At 41.1% G+C, this 25,347-nt stretch overlaps 2 protein-coding genes across 3 annotated transcripts in view; one reads left to right on the top strand and one right to left on the bottom strand.

Moving 5' to 3' along the window:
- The window catches only part of LOC109859196 (ATP-binding cassette sub-family A member 5-like), a 31,163-nt gene extending 5,845 nt beyond the window's left edge, over window positions 1–25,318 (top strand). Inside the window, exons 2-26 of the mRNA XM_020437204.1 lie at window positions 3,661–3,837; window positions 4,604–4,895; window positions 6,216–6,337; window positions 11,023–11,196; window positions 11,472–11,656; window positions 11,997–12,201; window positions 12,390–12,468; window positions 12,555–12,708; window positions 12,810–12,996; window positions 13,107–13,250; window positions 13,412–13,562; window positions 13,651–13,724; window positions 13,945–14,409; window positions 14,498–14,847; window positions 14,940–15,346; window positions 15,443–15,700; window positions 15,789–16,056; window positions 16,235–16,409; window positions 16,514–16,850; window positions 16,966–17,228; window positions 17,301–17,447; window positions 17,564–17,943; window positions 18,060–18,267; window positions 18,407–18,746; window positions 18,975–25,318. Of these exons, the coding sequence (XP_020292793.1) occupies window positions 6,245–6,337; window positions 11,023–11,196; window positions 11,472–11,656; window positions 11,997–12,201; window positions 12,390–12,468; window positions 12,555–12,708; window positions 12,810–12,996; window positions 13,107–13,250; window positions 13,412–13,562; window positions 13,651–13,724; window positions 13,945–14,409; window positions 14,498–14,847; window positions 14,940–15,346; window positions 15,443–15,700; window positions 15,789–16,056; window positions 16,235–16,409; window positions 16,514–16,850; window positions 16,966–17,228; window positions 17,301–17,447; window positions 17,564–17,943; window positions 18,060–18,267; window positions 18,407–18,746; window positions 18,975–19,078 (5,148 nt within the window). The 5' untranslated portion in view covers window positions 3,661–3,837; window positions 4,604–4,895; window positions 6,216–6,244 and the 3' untranslated portion in view covers window positions 19,079–25,318. The remainder of the gene's footprint in view (window positions 1–3,660; window positions 3,838–4,603; window positions 4,896–6,215; window positions 6,338–11,022; window positions 11,197–11,471; window positions 11,657–11,996; window positions 12,202–12,389; window positions 12,469–12,554; window positions 12,709–12,809; window positions 12,997–13,106; window positions 13,251–13,411; window positions 13,563–13,650; window positions 13,725–13,944; window positions 14,410–14,497; window positions 14,848–14,939; window positions 15,347–15,442; window positions 15,701–15,788; window positions 16,057–16,234; window positions 16,410–16,513; window positions 16,851–16,965; window positions 17,229–17,300; window positions 17,448–17,563; window positions 17,944–18,059; window positions 18,268–18,406; window positions 18,747–18,974) is intronic.
- On the bottom strand, window positions 7,709–9,654 carry LOC109859197 (tubulin polyglutamylase complex subunit 2). 2 transcript variants are annotated; one of them, XM_020437206.1, is made up of 4 exons: window positions 9,623–9,654; window positions 9,153–9,426; window positions 7,916–8,518; window positions 7,709–7,818 (listed from the first exon to the last, which is right to left on the bottom strand). In XM_020437206.1, the coding sequence occupies exons 1-3, from the start codon at window positions 9,623–9,625 to the stop codon at window positions 7,956–7,958; spliced, it is 840 nt and encodes a 279-aa protein (XP_020292795.1). In that variant the 5' UTR covers window positions 9,626–9,654; the 3' UTR covers window positions 7,709–7,818; window positions 7,916–7,955. The 2 variants fall into 2 exon arrangements, with proteins under 2 accessions (XP_020292795.1, XP_020292794.1); XM_020437205.1 differs by having other exon boundaries at window positions 7,709–8,518.
- Window positions 25,319–25,347: the final 29 nt, after the last annotated feature.

Below are 25,347 nucleotides of genomic sequence, written 5' to 3'. Positions count from 1 at the left end.
TGTCACTCAAATGTATCGCGTAAAAAAACCGTATGGATCCCTCAACCGTAGTATTTGTTCTACAAATCATAATAGAGAAGTATCATATTCTTTTGGTTGAGGCAACAATATATGCGAATATACTAATTGAATATTACGTATCATTTAAATATGGCTGTGCGAACTATATAAATGAGCTTATGTCAACAGCAACTTTTGATGTAATATCTATTTAACTTGAACTCATATCAATTGCTGTTCTAACCATAGATAATGTGATTCTAGCAACCATAACAGTTTTCTCCGTGTGCTTGTGCGACCGGCGAAGTGTACAGTAACCATTTGTCATTTCGTGGATATACGTCCAACAATTGGTGACGTATGAATCACCAATTGCTCAGTTATATGCCGGTGTATACGTTAGTGTCTATAATTCGCAAGTTATTTGACAACAACTTTCCTATTAGTTTCGCACACAACTGATCAATGTGTAATGACACTTATTTTCCAAGCATTCTTGCATTTGCAAAATTAACGAGCTTTTACGCGTGCAGTGTCATCTTTTACTTTTTTAAGATGATCACTTTTATCGAAAGAATTCCGACTTTTGATCTTTCCCTCTCGATTGTTCATTGTTTTTGTTTGTGCAATAATAACGCACGTGTATAAATATAGTAGCCTCTTCTCTGATCTGACGGTTTTTGTTTTGTTTATCACAAATGGAGTGTTTCCGAATTGGCGACGGAAAATCTGGTCACTTTGTTGAAAGATTTATCGTAATACGTTGTTATTATTTTTGTCTCTTCAAACATACAACGTCGAAGTTGAGAGAGAGAGAGAGAGAGAAAAAAAAAGACGGAGTTTTTAAAAAATATCGTAAAAAAACAAAATCCAGATGTTCAAGGATGCGATTGAGCGCGATATCCGCGTTCCTCGAGGTCGCGTGGCGCGACGGCGAAGCTCGTCTTCGCCGATATTTTCTTTTGATCTGTCAAGGACGAGAGTTCGTTGTCTAAGCGAATCGACGGCGAATCGGCGGGATAGTAGTGCTCTCGAAACGCGCGGCGGGGATGCATTAAATGCCGAGGCATTTGATGTCAAAAGGTGGCGGCGTGGGGTGAGAGAGAGAGAGAGAGAGAGAGAAGGAGAGAGAGAGAGTGGGTGGCATAATGGCAGCGAGCGCCGAAGACTTCGACGACGACGATGGAGGGCGGACGGACATTCGCGGCGAAGGATTAAAGCGCCGCCAGTGCGCGAGATCAAAGGAGAATAAGTAGATCTGTCGCCGGCAGAAACTCACAAGGAATGCAATCGATCACGACGCGAAATCGCAAAATCCTCCACTTCAATCGCGCTCTCCTGTTCTCGGGGGGTGGAGGGGAGGGGGGAAAGCGGGGAAAGGGGGAAACTATTCTCTCGTTTGCCCCGCGAAGCGAAATTCACGCTCGTTTTCCTCTCTCGATTATATTGCGTGTGTACGAGGCGCGATTACACGATGAATAGAAATGCGGTTTTTTCTCATGTCATCGTTTTCATCGAGGAGATGAGAAAGAAGAAGAAGAAGAAGAAGAAGAAGAAGAAGAAGAGAGTAATTTAGAAGATATACTGTTAGGGGGTGAAGAAGTTAGAGCGCGCAATCGTACGTCATATCGCGTCGCATACACATACATAAATGTAAGAAGAAGCAATAGATCATAGCGAGTCTAATCAAGCGTAATGCGGTGTAATCCGACGCTAATAAAATAGAATAATCCGAGCGTCAGTATTTATATCAAGTAGTTTAATTTATCCGCAGTAACGGAAAGCGCGTTAAATAAGTTGACGTTTAATTTAATTATGTTTAATAAGAATTTATGTCATTCGCGTGAGTCATTCCGCTCTAATTGAAGCACATTGGGTACACTTTATTTTCTGCTTCTGCAAGTTTGTCAGAATCGCTGTAAAGCCGCGCGCTTGCTTTTTAACGCGATGTAAATGCGTTGCGTGCGATGTTTCAAGATTTTCTCCCTCTCTACTTTACATTTTCAAGGAAAAGTAACGCAATCGAACTTGCTCCACTCCTACAGGACCTTTTCTTCTACATATATATATATACATATATATGCACCCTTCTCAAGTGCGCATTGTCGCGATAGAAGTGGCGACATCCTGTCTGGTCCCGGTCGCGTATGTCCTTACCTCGCAACCCCTCGTGCCGTGGGGTGACGACCCTGCTGCGTGTCTACTCGCGCGCCGTGCGCTCCCCGTCTTCTGTTTTTTTCGGATTTATTATTTATCACATGCAAATTGAGAGAGAGAGACAGAGAGAGAGAGAGAGAGAGAGAGAGAAAGAGTACGTGGTTAATATATGTTCGGTGGGAATGTGTGTGTTCTGTTAAAAGAAGAGGAAATACAATTTCAGAGAACTCTTGGTATCTATGTTATTTTAGTAACGTCGACATAAAACTTTCACGATGAGAATACGCGACGATACACGATAAAAATATAAGGACGTAAAATTGCAATTTTCAATTTTCTCCCGACAAAAATAAACGCGTTAAAAAATGGTCTTGTGTGTGTGTGTGTGTGTGTGTAAATAACACGCAGTGTTATATCTGTTTACGTACTGCAACACGATAATTAATAATATTTAATCAAACTGAACGCGTGCGTTATGTTATTTATATCCTCCGGAGCTTAACTCGGGGAAAAAAAAAACACTTTATATTAAATTTGAACTGGCTCTTCTTGCAAAAAGTGTGTCAGTCAACAAGGACACATCACTTTCAACGACGAACACGCGGAACCACTTCATTATGTTATCGATCTTCCGCACTTGGGAACCTTCACTAGTGGTGTGCGCAAAGAATTAAAGATCTTGATGTAACAATTGTGGAGCGTTTATTAGAAAATAAATCCTCGATCAAAGTGACGCAAAATGCGGGACAAATCCCCGTCGGTAACGAAACGAGAAGAGAATGTAAGACGCAATTATATCACATATAAAACGGCTTATAAAAAGCTTTAAAAAGTATTAAATGTCACGTTCGTAGAGAGAAAATACATCATCTTTCTACATTCGAGGTAGTTAGCTCTGCTCTGAACGTCTTCGCAGATGATATTAAATTAAAAGTTTCGCGGTGCTCTCGAAACACAAAAACACCGAGTAACAAGTAATTAATAAATTTTGGAAAAAAATAAAAATAAAGTTGACAACATTTTGAGTTAATGTACTCAAAAAACTTGGATTGTTTTTTTTCTTTTTTTTTGTTTTTTGCGATTATACGCAACGCCCGCGATAAAACAAAAATGGTTGTTTTTCTGCAACGCAAATGCGAGGTATCCGTTTCTCGCGAATTCTTCTCTGTGAGAATTCCTACGACGGACAGAAGCAGACGAACGGAATCGCTTTATTATGTTATCGATCTTCCGTATTTAGAACGGCAACATGCGCAACCAATTAAGAATATCTCTGTGTAATAAATACAACGATCTCTTTGTGATAAATCTCGTTACGCGCAGGTAATAAACAATCACGCAATCCGATCGAGGCATTGAATTGAAACAAACGGAAATCGATTTTTCGTTTTGTTTGTGCGCGCGCGCCGTTCAAAGTCCCGCGCGCGAAATAATTCGCGGGGTAAAAAGAAAACAAAAACAAAAACAAAAAATTCGAATCGCTCTCTCTTCTTCGCTTTGCAGATGAAACTTGCATCCGGACGATGATTTTCTCGCGTTCGTGATCGAATGGGACAACGTGGGAAAATCGAGAGGAAGAATCAGACTCTGAGGAAGATTTTCTCCCCTGGTCCTCGTCTAGGCACGTTCCTAAATCACGTTCATCGACCGCAGGGAAGTTTGACCTGGTTGTGGTCGGAGGTAGGTCTCTTTCTTTCTCTCCCTCTCCTTCTTTCGTCTATATACGTCTGTCTGTATGTGTGTGAGTGTGTGTGTGTATGTGTAAATTTACACATATAATATATATTTAACGCTACACTCTTTCAGATTAGTCCATTGTTCCGCGCTCGCTCTGTGTTGCGTGCGGCGAGAAATATTGCAAAATTTACTCGTTGCTCGATCCGATCTTGCTTTTTACGTACGGATGGAGGTTGCTCTCTCACCCTCATGTGTGAAATATTTCGCGGTAAACGTCAAACAAATTATATACCGGGTGACCGTGTGTAAAAGTTTGGTTTCGCCGCGTCTAGAGATAGAGAGACGATTCTTGGCAACGGGAGCAGCAGAGAGGAAAATTCGTTTATCGGGTGCGCTATGTGTGCCAAGCTTTATTAAAACCCGAATTTCATATGCCAAGTTTCATTAGGCTTCAGACACTCAGTCAGCACATGGTCACACGATCGTCTCAATCAAACCTATATTCGTTCTTTTTCTCGATACGTATATGTATACGGCTGCGTTTAAAAATAATCCAGAAAGAAGGCGTGAACGGCGCTTTAAGATACTCCTCCGAGTGTCACTTCTTATCGAGAATGGAGGAAGGAGCACCGGTAAAAATGGTTCTCTTTTGAGAAACGCGAAAAAATGAGGTCGCGGCAATTCCAGACCGAAACGTCGCGGAAGTTGTGTCGATAATAACCTTTGTCTTCGGGTTTTTTTTTTTTTTCGGGGAAAACAACAAATACAGCCGTGAACGGCGCCAGGCATGGCGAGGAGCAACGGATGCGACCGCTGTTCCGAGCGCACCGTCCTCGTCGTCCGTCGCTGCGATGCCGCCGTCGCGTCACGTGGTAAGGCAACGTCCCAGCAGCGCGAATCGATCGGCGTCGGTAACGGCGGCAGCGTCCAGCAACGTAGCAACGACGACAGCACCGGGAACAGCAACGGAACCGGGACCATCAGCAATCACAGTCAAGAGGGTACGGCCGATTAGAGTCGCCCCCTTAGATCATCCGGACGCGGCGCACTTCAGAATTAACGTGAGTATCTCTCCGTTGTGTTTTTTTCTCTCTGTCTTTTTTGTTTTTTAACCACTTTGCTATTATCGTCGAGTTAGAGCTCGCAATTTTTTTGCCTGCGTTTTGTAACGGGAAAATGGAAAATTAAGTTGGAAAAATAAAAAGCCGGAAAGACGAGGGAATTTTGCGCGCGCGCGCGCGCACAAAACGGAGAGTCGCGATCTTCTCAACTTCCACACCGACGAATACGTGTGTGTATTAAATATTCGCGCACTGGAATTCCGCGGGGAAATGTAATTGATACATACAGTTAAATTCGCTAACCGATTCTCCAAATTTCACTTCGGTCGCCGAGCAATTAATTAACGCAAATGTCGAACGATCGCTGCAGCTGTATTGTTAGCACGTGAGCGAGTTTACTATGGAGAATAGACGGCGGAGGCGGCGGCGGCGGCGGCGGGAGAGGATGTGAGTAGATCGCGTCGTGCAGATGTGCAAACAAATTGAGCTAATTAATCGGGAAGAACGCGGCCCGTGTGCTGTGTAGTAGCAGTCGTACGTCTGCTTCATCCGAGCACGGCCTTTCTTCCACGTCGCTCGCGCTCTTGTAGGCTTTTGAAGTGGAGAGAGAGAGAGAGAGAGAGAGAGAGGGGAGCAAGATAGTCTGCCTTCCCCTCCTTCAAACATTAATTAAGTGGCAAGTTACAGTCCGCAATAAGCGGCGGATTACGTGTATTACTGCTTTTTTGTTTCCACCTGTCATTCGCAACTCGTTTTTTTATACTTGCAAATAAAAAAAAACGACTAAATCGGTAAATGTATTTTTAGTTTCACTTCTTGTGTTTTTTAAATTGTATTACGTTATATTGTGTGTTTTTTAAAAATTATATTGTTAATTTATTATTTGTAAGATGAAGACACTTCCACAATAATATTTGTTTATATCGCGCCTATCGCTTTTACGTTTTTTACGAAGTTGCAATTTTTTCAAGCTCTCGATTTTGTTGCAAGTAAGTGACAAAAATAACCATTTAATATTTTTAATTCGCTTTTCGATCTAAATCTCCGCTTTAAAGCAATAACGTCCACGCTTGTGGAGAGTCAACTGTATAACGAGCGGTGCGTTTAATTTCTTTATCCCTTTTACCAGACGTGGATTACCAGCGCGGCCTTGACATTTTCGAGAGATACATCGTTGAATGTGTATATAATGCAAAATTGAATTAAGATTGAATTGTCGCAATAACGGCGCAACAGAATTAGAGCTTTTACCCCCCCGGCTCGCTCGCACGCGCATTGAAATTTCGTCGTCGTTTCAGCCCCCTGACGTTTCTGTTGCAGAGAACGAGAGGGTGAACGCATCTCGCAGGATGAGTCCGTGCGCGGTCTACTTTTCCCAGCTGCGGGCGATGCTCGTAAGAAATCTCCTGCTGAAGCAACGCGATAAGCGGAAAACAATGGCGGTACGTTCGATCTATGATCTTCATAATTTTCACGTAGCTCACCGAGGATGGATAAAATATTATCTTGAAACAAAATAAAATTTTATTTTCTTCAAGAAAAAAACCACTTTATTCGATGCTAATGGAAGTATTTGCATCAAAACGTCTAGTTTCTCGAGTTAAATATTTATTGCGCACTTATAAAACTACATAAAATTTTCAACCAACTTTACATTTTAATCTTCAATCATTTTTACACAACATATTCTGGAACGCATTTTTTTTAGTTAGAGGAAACTAGATTCTTTGGATTTGAAAACCAGTATCTTTTACAAAAGCAGTATTTTTGTAAACGAGAAACAATATAATACTTCTGCTCAAATTGAACGCAAACAATTTCTTTTATCAAAAGCAAAAAGTAGCAGTTTCAAGAAAACGTATTTGATCGATTTGAAACGAAACTATTCCCTCGGTGTAGCAAATTGAAATTCTCCGTCGTAAAAAGTCATTGGTTGTACGACGTGTGTGTTTTTTTTTCACGATCGATTATATTTTAAAGTAACGTAGAATTTGTAACGCCAAAGAGAGATCCCAAAATAGGAGAGAGACACAGTACGTATATATACATATATGTGTGTATGTATACACACGTACATATGTATGTGTGTATACATACAACGTGTATACATACACGGCGAATAGTTGTGCAGCTTTATTTATTCGGTAATTTTCTCGAAGAAAATATAACGATAATATTACAAATCGACACCTGTCTCGCTCGAGCACGCCGTGATCACATGCCAAATGGATGTATGAATAATGTATGTACGTAGAGTCAGAGCGCGGAAATGCATATATCGTCGAAATCATCACACGCGAAGATTTTCTTTTTTTTTTCTCGACTATGGGGGTGTGAGTGCTTTTGTTTTCTCTCGCGCGCGATACGTGCGCGAGAAGATTTCGGCGTGTATCGGACGACTTGTGAAATTGCGCGGCAAAAGACGGGCGAAAGTAAAATAACGAAGAAGGAAAGACGAACGCGCGCGGCGCGTTCGTGGGAACGGCGACGGTATGACTGCGCGTCTCTCATCGCGGTTCGCCAACTACGTTGCCAATTGGACGTTTTTGCGTAATCGCAGTGCCAACTGGGCCAAGGGTTGACGGCAAAGAGGGAGAGAGACGCTTAGTATCTATGTCAAATTTTTCTCTTTTTGTTCTTTTACGTTATCGCGCTGCGCTGCATCTTTGCCGTGTGAAATATAAGAGTCAGAGTCTACTTCACGAAAGGAAAAAATAAAAACAATTAATATATATATATATATATATATATATATATATATTATTATTATTAATTAATTTATTTATTTGACACGTGAATACACAGGTCAAATATCGTTTTACGCTCTCTCATCTGAACGCAAACCTCTCTAAGTGTGACGACGCAACGAACGGAAAAATTATGTTTTAATATGTTGCGCAATACATATAACGGAAAGCTCGACCTGCAAAGGTACAAGATGCATCTATATAGAAATTCTCTCACACGCAATAAGAAGAAGAATCGATTTCGCGCACGTGCGAGCGAAAGGCAATTTTTACCAGAAATTGCCCGAGCGGTGGCATTTCTCACTTCTCGTTTTCACTTCTTGCGAGCGTTCTTCTGTTTGCCGTCTCTGGTCTTGAAGACAGCCGGATCGAGAACGTTGACGGGGCCGTTGTTCCACAACGACGCGGACACGGTCTCGGCGGGTTCGACGGTGGACGGCAAGAGATGCGGCCCGACCAGAAAGTACGCCTGCTCGACCCAAGTGGGCAGAGCCAAACCGGACACGCAACACTGCCACAACGGCAAACCCAAATGGGCGAGCATCATGCGAAAGTACACGGTGAAACTGTCGGCCAGATGGTACCAGCTGCCGTCGCGGTGCAGCCAGATACTCGGCGTGTCCTGTTCCTGTTTGGGGCGATACGCCAGATAGATTTTGCCGTTGTCGGGACCCGGGAAGCACTGGCCGATCTCGAAGAACTTGGCGTTGCGGGAATCGGAGAACACGTCGTTGTCCGGCGCGTTCTGCGTGGCGTTTTCCGCCGCGTGAGTTCCCAAATCCGACGCGGACGATCCCGTCTGACGATCCCTGTCGATGTATCGCTTCAACGACGACAGACTATTGATCTCCATGCGACCTATCGAAAACTCCTCACCTGCGTAGAATTGTCCAAGTGTTGATATTTTGTGCAAGAAAACATTTGTAGTTTTTCGCGCACCGCTGAAAACTCTCAACTCGAAAAAATTCAGAATACATTTGAAAGACATTTGAAGCATGAAGAACTCGTTTGTTTTTTTTTTTGTTTTTTTTTCACACTATTGTACGGATATTTGTTTTCGACGAGACGATGTTTGAACTTGCTATCTCTCATTATTCGAGAAAATCGGGTCACGTTCGTGCTGAATGACACGTGTCAGTTTCAATTTGCTTGTTTGCCAACCGGAAGATTTAGAATTGTCGATACACGAAATGTGCCGCGACATGCAGGAGAGTTTGATAAATCAGTGAATAATGGTCTCGGTAATTAGGAAGTGGTAATGCTTATCTTATCGCGTATTATACATCGTGTATTTACTCGCATTCGAGTCGTGTTGCTCGACAAAGCAAAAAGAGAAGAAAAAGACAAAACAACAGAAGACAGGTGAAACAAATATCTAAAAGAAAAAAAAATTAATGTAAAACAAAAGATGTGAATTGATAAAAGAATAAAAATGCGAAAATACGTGGGGGGAAAAAAAGTGATCGAGTGCGGGAGTGCGAGATTAGAATGAGGGTATTGAGGGTTTTACCCGCTATCTCGAGACTCCACTGCAGCAGGAAACCGTCAATCGAGGCGTAGAAATTCCGGACGTCCTCAGGAAGTGCACAGCAATGACGTTGCTCCCAGCTGGCGATAGCGCTCGGCTCCTGTCCGTTTCGTCTCTCGATCCGTACATTTTTCACGCACGGCGAGCCCTCGAGTATTTTGACCACGCCGAGGGTCAGATTCTCGTAGAACGTGTCCTCGGTGACAATGTCCACGAAAAACGACATCGCGTCGAGATCCTTGCCCTCCGACGACACCTTTTTTTTTTTTTTATCAGAATTCCAAGATTTGTCTCTGATTGCTACAATCTGCTTTTTCTTACAACTTGTCTTACAAGGCGTCGCTTTCCAAAAGCGACAATGCGTGATAGATGAGAGAGAGATGATTTAAAATGACGTTGGCGACGCGTGCAGGTGAACAGCGAATTAAATCTCAGATTAATAAGTCAATTACCATTTGTGTGTGTGTGTGTGTGTGTTTGTATTTATTTTGTTCCGCTCACAATTCTTTTTTTCTCCTCGAAACAGACAAAAAAAAAAAATTGCTCGCCGAATGTTACGACACCTTCTTAACCGGCATCATATCGATCGGCGTTACGTAATCGTCACACGTTGATACCGTGGGGACGTGGAAAAGACGCAATTTGGTTTTTTGCACACGTTCGATTCGAATGTAACGGCGTCGGAAAGACCTCTGAGAGATCTGGTTTAGGTTTTCGACGTTTCGGTGTAATAATATCATCGTGGTGGAAAGGTACGCGGTCGGCTTCTTTGTTGATCGCCATGGCGACGACATTTCGAAGCCATATTCCCGTGCGATATTACGCGACATGAGTTGTTTCCAAAGCCTCCTCCTTTATTTCGATGATAAATCGTTTCGAACTTCTTGTTGAATTTTTATCAAGAGTAATTCAGTAACGCCTTGTTATTTCATATTCTTTGATTTTTATCAAGAGATTTTCAAATCTCTCAAAATTGCAAACAAAATCTTAAGGAACGTGCGTGCAAAGTGTTTGCGTAATCCTTCAAATTGTCACGTGAAAAGAGTGTTTCGTATAAATTTCTCGCGAGTTATCGGAGCACGTCAATTTGTTTTTTTTGTTTTTTTAAGGAAAGTGCAACATAATACGGGGATGTATATTGTGTCCGGCGTGGCGTTGCGAAAAAAAAAAAAAAACAGCAAAACACGGCAGGTGTGCGTACGTGGTGGAAACCCGGAATAATTACATGAGATACGCGCACGCACACGGGGGGGATTTCTTGTCGTGCAGAATTTACTCCGTATGTTTGTTTAGAGAAGGGTCAGGATACAGCGAAAAACGCGGAGGGAAACTCTACCCTCTATCCGCGTGCACATTACGGACATTAACTGCGAGAAACGCGATGAGGGGATCTCTCTTATTCATACGCGCGATAAAACGCGCGCGGTTACGCGTTTGTATATTTTGTGAAAAATGTGCTCGTAAAACATAACAAAAATAAAAAAAAAAAACCCTCTCGATTCGCCGCGCTTACGCAACGAATTTTAAAATATTTTTCAAATACGCGAACGGTAATCTCGTGTTGAACGCCGCGCATGTGTCAGAATTTCTTTGCCGTCTCTCTCTCTCTGGAAAAAAAGAGAGTCGACAAAAAAAAACGTTTATTTCGATGTACACGCGATGCGAAAAAAAACGCTTCTCCCTTAGCCGAGAAAAAGTTTTCCAATTATTATTTAATCGCGCGAACGCGAACGGGAGAGAAGCTGGGTTTCGTCCCGAACGAGACGCGCCGTGTAAATCGGCGCTTTCATTCCGAAGATTGAACCGCCGCCGAAATCAGAGTGTGTCATCGCTTGTGTGTGATTGCCCGCAGGAGATCTTTCTACCCCTCTATATCCTTGGAGCTCTGATCGTGCTCAAGGTCTGCATACCGAATCCGAACTATCCCGCGATCACGAAGTCGAAATACGAAATGGATATAGTCGAATTTTTCAACGGTTCCAAGAACATCACGATAGCCGTGGTGCCCAATTCTACGGAGACTCTCGTGAGTATATACTTCCCTCTGTATCATTACTTTGCCACACGCTTCTCACGTTCAAATAACGTACGTGGCGAGTTTAAATCGTTCGAGAGAAACGGTGAAAACTTGTTACGCGATAACGTTTGTTATTTCGCACAATCAAATTATACACTCTTGTCCGTGAAAAGTTTTCCCTTCTTTAATCGCGTTAATTTAATAATCCCCGCGTGTTTTAGCGACACACACACATCGCGACAATTTCGCTGTCTTAAGCGAAGTTCAAAAATTTAATCTTCCAGAATTTCTTGAGCCACATGAACACCCTGTGGCTCGATACGTGGGACCATAATCCCAATAAGCTACCCTTGAACTTTATGGTGTTCGACACGAAGGACAATCTCCAGGCGGCATACTGGAGAGATCCGTACAGCGTGCCCATGGCGGTTATCTTCGAGGATCCTCAGCCGATATCGCAGCGTCTCATGTAAGACTGTAACTTTTTACATCATTTATCGTAAATCTTTGTATCAAGTGCGTGACTCCGTTTAAGGATATAAAGAATAATTTGATAGGATATAAAGAAATAAAAGAAAGTGTAAAGCAACGAAGAGAAAGTTTCTCGCAATGGGAGACGTTCCAAAAAATAATATTGTCGATTCTTTTCATGTACGAACAGATGAAACTTAAGAACAAATTGTTTTTAACGTTAATTCAACACAAGAGGGAAAATCCTCTCTTATTAATTTTTTTCCATTTTAATCTCACAGTGTCAACAATCAAACGTCGTTTGTTAATTAAGAAACTCTTCACATCTTCGTGTTCAGGTATGAAATCAGAACGAATCCTTCATATATCTCACTGCCTTCGCCAACCGAACTCTACTCCTCTGCGGTCAATTGTCGTAAAGGCACCCACGACCAATTGATGGGCTTGTTATCGATAGAGACCGGCGAATCCTGTCTTGTCAATAATTACATACGCTCGGGCTTTCTGGCCCTGCAGATGATAATCGATTTCACGAAGATCAAAGTGAGTTTCTTTTGGGTGTTTAATCAGATATCCAATCGATTCACATTTCTTTTTTATCAATTCCACGTCAGTCTACTTATTTTTTTATTTCAAGAATATTTGAACAGAAATAGAAATTATATATCCGATCGAGAAAATCTGATCAAACAGTAGTGTTTCGATGTTTATCCTGATGTCTCTTTTTGCAGTTAGACACAGAAAATAAACCCAACATACACGTGCCGTACTATCACCTAATAATGCTTCCCAAGGAAGCGTACACTGCTGGTAAGTAGTGGACATTTTGGGAAATTTTCTGTTTGTTTGAATTGCATTAGTGAGTTGATTAACAATTAATATTGTTTTTCTCCCAGACTGGATGTTAGCCTTTAGGGTAGTTATTCCTCTCTACATGGTCCTGGCGCTCTCACAATTCATCACCTATCTCCTGATCTTGATTGTCGGTGAGAAGGAGAAGAAGATCAAAGAAGGGATGAAGATGATGGGCCTAAACGATTCTGTGTTTTGGTAAGATCGTTAACTCACAACAACTTGACACAATTGTTGTGATTTTTTTTTCTCATTAACATGGACAACAATTGACTTGATCTCAATTATCATTTTCACAGGTTGTCTTGGTTCATCATCTACGGCATCTTCGTTTTACTGCTCTCCGCCGTAGCTGTGGTGCTGCTCTTCACTCTGCAGATGTTCCAACACACGCATTTTTTGCCGATATTCTTTCTGGTGGTTCTATACAGTTTCTCCGTGATCACGTTCGCCTTCATGATCACGCCGTTCTTTGACAAGTCGCGCGTAAGTTAATTCTCAACGCACAGTTTTCCCCGCTCAAAGTTGTTGTACCTAAAAGTTCCATTTTTCTTAAAAAGCGCAGTTTTTATAATTAACAACGTTATTTCTTTCAGACCGCCGGAGTTCTGGGTAACTTTTCTATCACGACGCTGAGTCTGATGTACTTCATTCAGGTGTTCGTTGACGACTCCAGTTCGGTCTCGTTCTGGATAGTTTCCGTCTTGAGTCCGGCCGGTGTCGCGCTTGCGATGGACAAGGTACAAAAAACACTTTCTTCGATGTATTTATATTATAAATAATATATTTATAAATAACACATAATAATAGAAGGTGTTTCTAAGTCTTTGTCACGGTATCGATTTTACTGTAAAAAAAAAATTTGATACGTAGCTCAAAAAACTGTTTGTTTCGTACGTAGGCTCTGGTGTTGGATCTGCAGGGCGAGGGAGTGAATTTCGACAACCTGTGGTCCGGTCCCGGAATACCCTTCGGCGGTAGCCTCATCATGATGACTCTGGATATCTTTCTGTACGCCTGTTTGGCCTACTACTTCGACTCCGTGATACCAAGTACGTTTTAATGCTGTCTTACATCTTGATGTATTTGCCAAAATACTTCGTAAAGCGGATAAAATTTGATATAAGAATTACATTCTAGGTGAATACGGAACGAAGAGATCACCGTGGTTCTGTTTTGTTCCTAGATTCTGGTGCAAGAGAAAAGTGCAAAGAGTAAGTTATTAAAAATAACAATCTATAAAATTTATAAACACTCCGTCGCATTAAATTTAATAATAATATGCTCGTAAAGATACGTGTAATATAATAATAATAATAATAATAATAATAATAATAATAATAATAATAATAATAATAATAAATATAAAACACTCGCAAAAAAGCTGGATGATGATGAGTATTTGTTTCTTCTTTTTCTCTATTGTTTTCATAGAATTACTTACAGGTGCCATCGTCGAACGGCGAGTCGAACTCCTTTATTCCGGGCGAGGAGGCCAATCGCGACGTGGAGCCGGTTGTGCGCGAGATGAAGGGCCGCGAGGCGATCAGGATAACCGACCTCTACAAATCGTATCACAAATGCAAGCGTCCTGAGATCAAGGCGGTGAACGGCATCAATCTGACCATCTACGAGGGCCAGATCACCGCCATCCTCGGCCACAACGGCGCCGGCAAGACCACTCTCTTCAACATACTCACAGGACTGACCGCGCCCACCACCGGCACCGCTCTCATATTCGGCCACGACGTGCGCGATTCCAACGACATGTGGATGATACGCAACATGACGGGAGTCTGTCCGCAACACGACATCCTCTTCGATCTGCTGACGCCGCGCGAGCATCTCGAGTTTTTCGCCGCGGTGCGCGGCATCCCGCGCCCGAAGATACAACACGAAGCAAGTAGAAAACAATATCAGTTTGTTTATATTGTACTTCTCCGGGTTCTCTGTGCGTAATATCTATATTTCCCGCTAAAACGTTTAGGTGAAGAAAACCTTGAAGGATATCGATCTGGTTGAGAAAGCAGATTCTTTTGTGAAGTATCTAAGTGGCGGTCAGAAGAGGAAGCTGTCCGTGGGAATCGCTATCATCGGCGATCCGAAAATAATTATTCTGGACGAGCCCACTGCCGGAGTGGATCCTTACTCGAGAAGACAACTGTGGTCTCTCTTGCAGTCGAGGCGACACGGAAAGGTGATACTGTTGACGACTCATTTCATGGACGAGGCGGACATACTCGCCGACAGAAAGGCGGTGATCAGTAAGGGAAAACTTCGATGTTGCGGCAGTTCCCTGTTCCTGAAGAACAAGTTCGGCATTGGATACCATTTAACGTGAGATTTACTAATATTGTTTTTGTTGTATATATTTCATACATCTGGTGCCACGAAGATTAACAATTTTTTATCTTAATTATGTTCTACAGCTTAGTACTCGAAGGCAACGCCAGAGAACACGCCATCAATCGACTAGTGATATCGCACGTGAGCAAAGCGGAGAAGGCGAGACGTCACGGCCGGGAATTGAGCTTTATCCTACCTCACAATTCCGTAGAAAACTTCGCACCTCTGTTCTCCGCCATCGAGCACGAGATCAAGACCCGTTCCAGCCGGCTCGGCATCAACAGCTACGGCGTGTCGATGACCACCCTGGAGGAAGTGTTTCTGCATCTCGAGAAGGACGAGGAGACCGAGTGCACGATGGACAATTTGTCGAAGAAAATGGTGCGCAATCGCGCGCTCAGTCGATCGCTCTCGTTGCAATCCAAGAGCACGTCGTATCAGAGTTTACAAAACGAGGGCATCACCGTTCAAGGCGACAGCCAAGGAAAAAGTAAGCATCCCAATCAATTTATTGACACACGTGTGTGTTTTCTTTGTCTGTTTTTTTTCCACGCCGGATGACGCAACAATAATTTGTTTTTCTTAGCGAGCGAGTTACCGGACGGCGTCCATAACGATCGAAATCCGGCTGTTCTCGGCCTCGGCCTAGACCCCATTAAGATCCGGCCTAACTTCCTTCAGACTCTCTACGCCATGCTACGTATACGAGTGCTCCGACTCTACAGGAATATTCAGCTGCTGTACTTCACGATTATCATGCCACTGGCTCTGATAACGGTCGGGCTCTACTTACACAGCATACAAACGGTGGATCTCAAGATACAGTCGTTGGAACTCACTACCAGTAAGTCGAAGAGAAAGTTAACAAATGTATGACAGGTCGATTGGCTGAAAAAAATAAATAAATAAATAAACGTTATTGTATTTTTAAGAAACATACGGCGAGAAAACCAAGATTGTCTACATAAATAGTAGCGGAACTGAACTCACCGACTTCATAAATAGCATAGCTCAGGATGTGACTCTCATCGAAGAATACGATGGCAGTTACGCAGACTTGCTGACCATCGCACCGAATCTAGCCGCCTTCAACATTAGCAATTACGACATGCCGCAAATGGCTCTAACTATCACGTACAACAGCACGATGCAACATTCCCTTCCGATCTTAGTGAACATCCTCTCCAACACTTATCACAAGTGAGTTATCATGAAAAGAATGTGAAAAAGTATCAACACAAATTAGAATAACGCAATGTAGTTTGATTGTTTTAGTGTATCTAAGAATTACAATTTATCTTAAACATTTTAAATTTGCCTTCAACTGTTGTAATTAACCACATATATTGTTTTGCAAATGATAAATTTATATATTCAGACTGATCTCGGGCAAAACCGACATTACGCCGATCGAAGTGAAAACGCATCCCTTCCAGAAAACGTCGCAACCCCAAGAGTTCAACATCGGCACGGCCAGTAGCGCTGTCTTCATTGGCATGAATTTTGTATTGGTGCCAATTATATTAGCGGTTGATATGGTTTACGATCGCGAGGTAATAACTAAGAAAAAGCAAAATTTTACAGAATTTTCTAACACAATAATTTTAATACTCTGATGTATGTGTAAAAAAAATAATTTTGAAATCATTTTTGCCAGATCAAGTCAAAGAACCAGCTTCGCGTGAACGGCCTGTCGTTCTTCGTGTACTTCCTCAGCTACTTCATCGTGCTGATCGGCCTGATGATCATTATCTGCTTGTGCATTCTCGGCATTATATTTCTCTTCGACGTGCCTTCTCTGCAAGAGCTACCGGCGCTCATCACACTCGGCACACTTCTCATGCTTTACTGTCCGGCGTCAATTCTCTTCTCGAGTTGTTTCAGTTACATGTTCGACAAAACGGATTCCGCGCAGAGCATTCTGCCAAACGTCGCGACCTTCGTTGGACTGTTACCGTTCTCTTCCGTCATTGTTCTCGACATGCTGGGAGTTGGTAAGTGACGAACGATTGAAATTGTTTTATAGGAGTAAGGTTACAATGTGTGCAAGTCTATATTTTTTTTTTTTTCTAGATTTGGATTAGAAGTTACGTGCTTTATCTGTTGCAGGCGGGACGGCGGCGTTTGCGTTGCACGTGGTCTTCACTCTGCTGAACACCATGTACGTGCCGTACGCGGCGGTATACTACGTGGTACGTGTTCACCTGATGTGTTCCATCAACGCCGCCTGCCATCATCTCACCATGTGGGACTACCTCACGACGGAGATTATAATAATGGCTTTCGGTGTGTTGCTACATATCCCGCTTTGGTTCTACGTGTTACTTCTGTTGGATATCAAGAAGAGCGGCGGCAACGTTAATCTCTTCAAGGTTGGCGCGGATTTGTTCTTTTTTTTTTCACAGAGAAGAAGGTTACGATCACGTGTATGTTTATTTTTGTAGCGCAAGAAGAACGTCACGAATGAAGAAATAGTCGAGAACACGGACGTTGGCGAGCACGAGGACGCCGATGTCAAAAACGAGCGACAGAAGGTCTTCAATCTAATCACCTCGTCGGCCGTTCAAGAGCCGCCTGTAATATTAGTTCAGGTAATTTTAATGTGTGAACACCTCAGTGTGTGAACTAGAGAGAAGAATTGGCGATTGGAAAATACGCGCGATATGTTCTTCCGATGTCACATTTTGTGCAAAACGTCCGAATGTAGAATCTGCGAAAAGAATATCGGCAACGCGTGGAGGGATCGTCTTGCGGCTGCTGTTCGAAGCGCGACGAGGCCGAGAAGAAACCGCCGAAGATCGCCGTAAGGAATCTCTCGTTGGCAGTTGAGCCGGGCGAGGTTCTGGGTCTGCTGGGTCACAACGGCGCCGGCAAGACCACGACCATGAAGATCATCATCGCCGAGGAGACACCGACGAGAGGCAGGGTGCAGATCGGCGGTCACAATATCAATAGTCACATAGCCGAAGCTTTCAAACAAATGGGCTATTGCCCCCAGCACGACGCTCAATGGAAGAACATAACCGTGAGAGAGCATCTCGAGTGTTACGCCGCGATTCGCGGTGTTCCGTGGGGCGATATCGACAGGTATTATCTTTTAATTAAACGTTTCTACTGCACTATGATGAACATCCGTTAATTAAGACCTCCATTCATCGTTTAAAACGCCATTGAATACTTTATTCCCTCGACTGCTGTTATAGGATCGTGGACTTGTATCTGGCCGGTCTGCAAATCCACGAACACGCCGACAAACAGAGCCAGGAGTGCTCGGGCGGTACCAAAAGAAAGCTCAGCTTCGCGATGGCGATGGTCGGCGGGCCCAAAGTGGTTCTCATGGACGAACCGAGCACGGGTATGGATCCGAAATCGAAGAGATTCCTGTGGGACACGATCCTCGCTAGTTTTCAGGTCAGTATATCATATCTATATCTACAGTACACGTCAAATGTGCATTTCTTGATCCCACTCGGAGATAGTTTTTTTCTTAAGTGAAGATTTTATCGGATTTCTTACATTCTGTTCTTTTTTTTTCAATATCTGCCAACAGGGTGGCAGAGGTGCCATACTGACCACCCATTCTATGGAGGAGGCCGACGCGCTGTGTTCGAGGGTCGGCATAATGGTGAAAGGCGAGTTGAGGTGCATCGGCTCGACGCAACACCTGAAGAACCTTTACGGCGCCGGCTACACTCTGGAGATGAAGCTGATGGGTGGCGATCGCACGCCGACGACACCTTCCGGCGACAGGATCGCCAGTCTGAAGGAGTTTGTTGCCGGTCTCTTTCCCGACGCATCTCTGGAAGAGAGTTTCGCCGATCGACTGGTCTTCGCCGTACCTCAACACGCTGTAACTTCGCTGGCCGAGTGTTTCACGCAGTTGGAAAAGGGTGAGGAAAACAGCTTGTGTGATAAAGAAATTAAATGATTCTTGAAATTTTTTGCGAGGTCTAATAGCCAGTCATAAAGAACACACAAAAGTTCAAAATTGTTCTTGTGCTAAAAAACTTGAACTCAGAATTTCGAACTTGCTAGAGCTTTTCGAGAGTTTGTTATCGCGCGATGTTGACGTTGTTCGCGACAGGTTTCATAATTCCATGAAAACTTTCTGATTACAGCTAAGGCCGAACTGGACATAGAGGAGTACAGCTTTAGTCAAACCACTCTAGAGCAAGTGTTTCTCAAATTCTCGCACTACGACGACGACGCCGCCATAGAATGATAATTTTCTCAGTGTCAATGTGTTGTTGTTACAAATGATGATCAGTGATGAACTCGCGAAAGAAGTGTTCATCCGCGCGCGCGCACGCGAGGAAGAGACACGTGCTCGAAGAAAGTTTTCATCCAATCAAGGTTTCAAGGATTTGTTTTAAAGTGTTGAATAGGGACAGAGAAGAGAGATGCTAGTCAACGGTTCTAGTATTATATTCCGAAGAAGTGACAAAGTGACACATCGTCTTGTGCCTTCAAAATCTTTGGAGAGACAATGAAGAAAACGATGAAGGAAGAAAATCGAATCGTCGAGGTGGAGATAGTTAGCAATTGCATTTCGAAGTGTGTGTAGCGTCAAGGTGACAGAGAAGAGTCATTCTGAAACTTGATTTAGAAGAAAATGAGGAAGTGATCTGATCACGATGTGGAGGGAGGGGGGGGGGAGAAAAACAGTTATTCGAGAATTGTAGCGTTCACGACGATCGAATCGAACAATTTACTTGATTCGTGAAGTTCGTTTTACCGGAGAAGTAATTAGAAAATTGTAGACGTCGAAGAAAACAATTTTATTAGTCGGAAATGGTCGCGTTGTGCTTAGAGAAAAAGAAAAACGAGTGACTTTGCAATTCTAGACTCGTTGAAGGAAAAGAACGAAGCAAAAATAAAAAACAAAAAAAAAAAAAAATAAAAAATAAATAAAAAACAAAACGATAAGAGAATAAAAATTAGCCAATCGTCTCGGCGTTGCGTTCAACACACAGCGGTGAATTGAGATGAAAATTAAATAGGGATTGATACAAAAAAAAAAAAAAAAAAAAAAAAAAAAAAAAAAAAAAACGATCACCGAGATAGCTGTACTTACAACTGTAGATTCGCGCGATTCAGGAAGAATATTATAAAAGAAGCAACTAGTCGCTTTGTAGCTCCAAACTGTTTGACGGAACGACAAAGGGACGACGGAATGAGGGAACAGAGAGAGTTTACTAGTTCTAATACGTGCGGTCTCGAGAGAATATTAAAGCCACAAGTCGCCTTGTAGCTCCATACTGATGTAGAAAACTACGGAAGAGCTGTTAGATAGCAAGGTGGGACTTCGAAGGAACATATTGTAAAAGTGTGTGAGAGAGAGAGAGAGAGAAAGAGGCTCGACTCTGTATGTAAACGCAGTCAAGCTTTACACAACAGTGAGAGAAAAAAAAGAGAGAGAGAGAGAGAGAGAGAGAGAGAGAGAGAGAGAGAGAGAGAATGTGTGCGCATGTGTGTGTATGTCGTGAGTTGATTCTGTATAATATATCGGAGGAACAATAGAGAGAATTCACCAATTTAAAGATAACAAAGAAACATCTCGATGCCGCAAAATGTCCGACGAGTAAATAAGAAAATAAAAGGAACAATCTGTTGTAGTTCTCATTGTGTGTTTTTCGAAGAAGACACGAAGTGAGAGAAGACAGAACGACAGGAGGAAGACACAAAGCCGTCCTTTTTCGGCTACGAACTGCTGGAACGATTGATCGATAGAACACTTAGGAAACAAGTAGAAACCCTAATAATAGAGCGTTGTGTGCTTTGCGGGAGAATGTCAGGTCGAACACAGGGTGAACGTGTGAACGATCAGAGAGAAAGAGAAAGAAAGATTGACTTATATATATATATATATCGCTATATTCAAAACGAACGCGCGCGTGTATCAGCGCGCGGGAAGAAACTCTCCATAAGAAAAAATTCCTCGTGTATTTAATCTGTAAATAGTCTCTCGCGGACACATAGTCGTGGATATTGTTAGTCGCGATTGTTCGAGCTCCCGTTTTACGACGGAAGTGGAACCACCCACCCGGTTACCCGCGCTGCGGTTTACAATCCGCGTTTTTCTCCACGAGAAAGAACGCGTTTTACTTCTCTGTCTCTTATCGGCGTTGTTTTGTAACGTGTAATACAGTGCGATACACACACACACATTGAGATGTATATATATGTTAATATATATATATATACATATATATATATATATATATATTAATACTGTAATGTACATTACGGTAGACTACGTAAATCGCGTAAATCTCTCGGTAGAGCTTCTTCAGCTCGTCGGAGGATGAAATGTATTCTCCGGGTTGTAAACGCAGCGTGTCGCACATGTACGTGGTGGCGTTGTCCATTTTCGCGCGCGCGCTCGCGCGCGATAAACTTTATTGGTAAAATAAAAACGAATTCTCGTAACCGGTATTGCGTGTGCGATGGAACTGGACCGTCGCGTCCTCGGGCAGGACACGGTTTGTTTTGTAACGGGAGAGCGCGCCGAAAATAATCGACGACGGATCGGTTCGAGAAGAACGACGTCCGGCGACACTTTCGATCCTCCAATTTTGTGACCGACCTCTTTTCTCCCACCTCATATATATATATATATGTACGCAACATTGAAGAGAGGTTTTTTTTGACCTCAGTGATTGAAACGTTAAGACGTACACGCGCGAGTACGCGCTTTAAAAAAACTGGCTTGCGTCATTATCTCCGTATAAAATTTTCATTTGCGATGTGCGCGACCATCGCAGAATAAAAAAAAAAAAAGAAAAAAAAAGTGCAATTGTTCCTAAAGAAAGAACTCTACGAGGTGCTAGAACGACGCGCATCTTCTGCCGCCATTATTTTTTCAATGACACAATTCGACACACGATGTTAATTTTCACAAATCTCCCCTCCGCGTCGTTACTTGCTTCTCGAACAACCCTCGCGCATTTTCTATATATTAAAAAATATATCCTCCCCTCCTCGCCGCGTCCTCCCTTTCAAGAAAAGGACCGCACTCCTCACTGAAGAAACGTATAAAGAATGACGGCTTGTAGTCTCGAGAGCGCGGAATCTATATAGAAACGTTTTTCTTATGTGATAACAATCATATAACGGGACACTCTTTACTGTTATCAAACAAACATCGATCGAAAATACACCGAACGATTCTGAGAGAAAGAGAGAGAGAGAGAAACAAAGCAGCAATTAAACAATTTTTTGCTACGATTTTGCGGATTTAACTCTTTGCACGCGACGAGAACATGTTCCATGTGTATGAAACGAGGTTTAAATTAATTAAATTAATAAAAAGAATTGCTTGTCACTATCAAGAAGCAGTCTCTACCCGCTGTGTTTTCACCTAATTTCGAAACATTTCGCGAAAGAGACGTTGTGTGTGATAATTGTATAATAATTAAGTGACTTTATTAGAGCGATGTGTTTTTAAGTAACTTAATAATATGATAATTCGTAAGAATCGCGAAGAAAAAAACAGAAACGAGAAATATATCCCATGTGATGTTAGATAGGTCAATAGTGTTTAAACGCGATATTAAATAATTTTATCCAAGTATAAATATTTACGATGTGTGATTGATTCGTCAAGTTGTGTCACAACTCAAAACAGTTTCCCGATTGCAAAGAGTTAAAATAAAAAAAATTAGTTTCTCGTCGGAGAACAACGTCGCGCGTATTTTTTTTTTTTTTTTTTTTTCCCCAATCAGCGCTGACTGATCGCGCGACATCAAGCAATACATATGAGAAATTTAAAAAAAAAAACTTAGATACAAATACACATAAATGTAATAAACAAAAAAATCAAGGCATGAATAGTAAAGGGCGTCAATTACAAACGCGATCGATCAGATCGGGAGAAACATTTTAGTCCTCTTTCAGTGAACGAGAATTATTTACGATCCATCCGTGAATTGATTCGTATATATTGTTTACAAATATTATATATACATATATAAATATATATGTTGTACAGACTATTCCAAGTTTGCTACTTTCTTGACTCCACGCTGGATGTACTTCTTGAAGATGATTGTAGATCAATTTTTTTCTTCGATTAGGATTTTGCGAAATGACAAAAATCGATCATCTACTCTCTTGTTCGATGTTTCAACCTTCTGATAGATTTGTATATATGCGGTGCCTTGTAATATAAATTCTTTTCGTTTGCTACACACGTAGAGTCACCGAGGAGCTTGAATTTTTTCAGATTTTAAATGTTGACGAGTTTAAATTTTTGACGACACACTAGATTTTTGTGCGTAGTTTTCTTTCATAAAAAAAAAAAAAAAAAAAAACAAGAGAGAAAAGAGACGAACATGGAATAGCTTGTACACACTATGTTATAAATAATAATTGTCGCAACATTATTATAGAATATAACTTGAAAAAGGGAATTACGTTCCCGTGTATATACTTTCTTGGTCTTGTAAAAAAAAGAGAGAGAGAGAGAGAGAGAGAGAGAAGTAATATGCTTTTTATACAAAATATTGTTCTCACCGAGAGTTTAGAGAGAATTTCGCTTTTATTGATTTATATATAAATTACCAGGGAGGAGCGATAAACATTTCTTATCGTCCGAGTTTTCAAGTTACGTAGTCGAATTGAAATAAATTCTATCTAACATAAAAAAACAAAAAAAAAAACAAAAAAAAAACAAAAAAAAAAAATGACGAACTTATCTCTCTATCGTAAACTAGTGAGATTTATATGGAAATCAAATATTCATAACGAAATTTTTGACGTTCTTCTGCGTTAACATGTATAACACATGTAAGTGATATTTATTTAAAATTCTCCGCATTTATAATTTTAATTGTTTTTTAGACTGTAATTTATATATAAACATAGTTATTGTGCTCATTTGTTTATCGTTTCGTAAAATATTGTTATTATTCTCTACATAACTCTCCTTGAGTTGTAACATCATTGTTTAGTTTTATTATATACACGATCGCGCACATGCATCTAAGAAACATAATTCGCGTGCAGAAGAAAAAAAATCGCGAATCGTTTTACAAGCGAGAAAAAACAAAGAAGTGTCACATAGCCGAAGATTTTGAAAAGCTTTCTGTTTAAATAATAATCCGTATTATCACATCCCAGCGATAAATGAGCGGACTAGAAAAAATGGACAGTGATTCAACTTGCAAAATTGATTTTTCTGATTCTCGAAGATTAGTGACATTTTTTGTTAAAAGCGTTTGAATTGTTTTGCCACGCGACGTAGGTATATCTTTTATCGTTGAATGTTTTTTTTTTTTTTTGCACAAAAAACAAAACGCGCTGATTCAAACTTTAAATACGCGCGCACGAAATATTAATTTGAGAAAAAAAACAAATATAAAACAAAGAATTTGAATACACGACTCAAAACATTTTTTTTCAAACACATTGATATGACTCGTTTCGAACATCAGAAAATCACAATTTTGCAAAATAAATTTCTGTTAATTTTTTCTTCTGCTGGTTTTTTTTTGTTTTTTTTTTACAGTAGTTGCACGTACTCCTACTCTAGCGTATCTCGATATGAAGTTTTATTCAATATACATATATATATAAATATACATATATATACACGTCGGATGATTGCCTGTCCATAGTATTTATTGGCCGTTCTGTATCAGGATTGGCGGATTGGATTTCCGCGAAAAGAAGTAACTTTGTAAACAAAACACACACAATCTATAGATCGAAAGATAGGCTTTTCTCGTTGATACTTTCAAGCTTGTGTAGAACTGTTTCTTAGGATTTTCAACAAATTTCTTAAGATAGAATAAAAATCCGAAAGAATTTCGTACAAGAAGTTTGTTCGCATTGAATCATTTAATTCTCTCTCTGTGATCCTGTTTTCCAAAATTTTATCCTTTATTTATTAAAAAAAAACACATTCTACACAACGATACCTTCTTTGTTCATTACAACGTACTTCGTAGTTTCGTTTATATAAAACGTGCTTTTCGATCACTCAGCGTAGTGGAAAAGGAATTGAAATTTTCACGAGTAAAAATAAAATATACATGTATATAAAAAGACATTTATAAAATACAAAGTAAACAAACAAACATTTAGAGAATGTGTCTCACTAGAGTTTACAAATCCTTACATACTGCGAAGTGATTATATATGTAGAAATATCTCTGCACATATGTGGATGATTGACAAATCACGTGGTCTTCTTCAAACAGACAAAGGTTTTATTTCATTATAATCACTGTAAATTTTTTATTGCATATCTACATCATTGTATTTTTAATTTTTTCTAAAGTAATATTTAGAAAAAAGATTTATTCCCATAAGTATGTTTTCACGAGATTATGAGTATGTACAAAAATGTTTGTCGCTTATATTTACACAACCTTACAACTATACTTTGAAACTTCATCCCGAAACCGAAAGTACCGGTTCTGAACGAGAATAAAATAAACGTAAATAGAAAAAAAAAAAAGAATTACTTTATCAAAACGTAGCAGCGCG

Source organism: Pseudomyrmex gracilis, unplaced genomic scaffold (assembly GCF_002006095.1).
Source record: "Pseudomyrmex gracilis isolate BER0280 unplaced genomic scaffold, ASM200609v1 scaffold_246, whole genome shotgun sequence".
NCBI lineage: Eukaryota > Metazoa > Arthropoda > Insecta > Hymenoptera > Formicidae > Pseudomyrmex > Pseudomyrmex gracilis.
The sequence above is the reverse complement of the archived record's forward strand: the minus strand, read 5'-3'. Positions and strand labels throughout refer to the sequence as shown.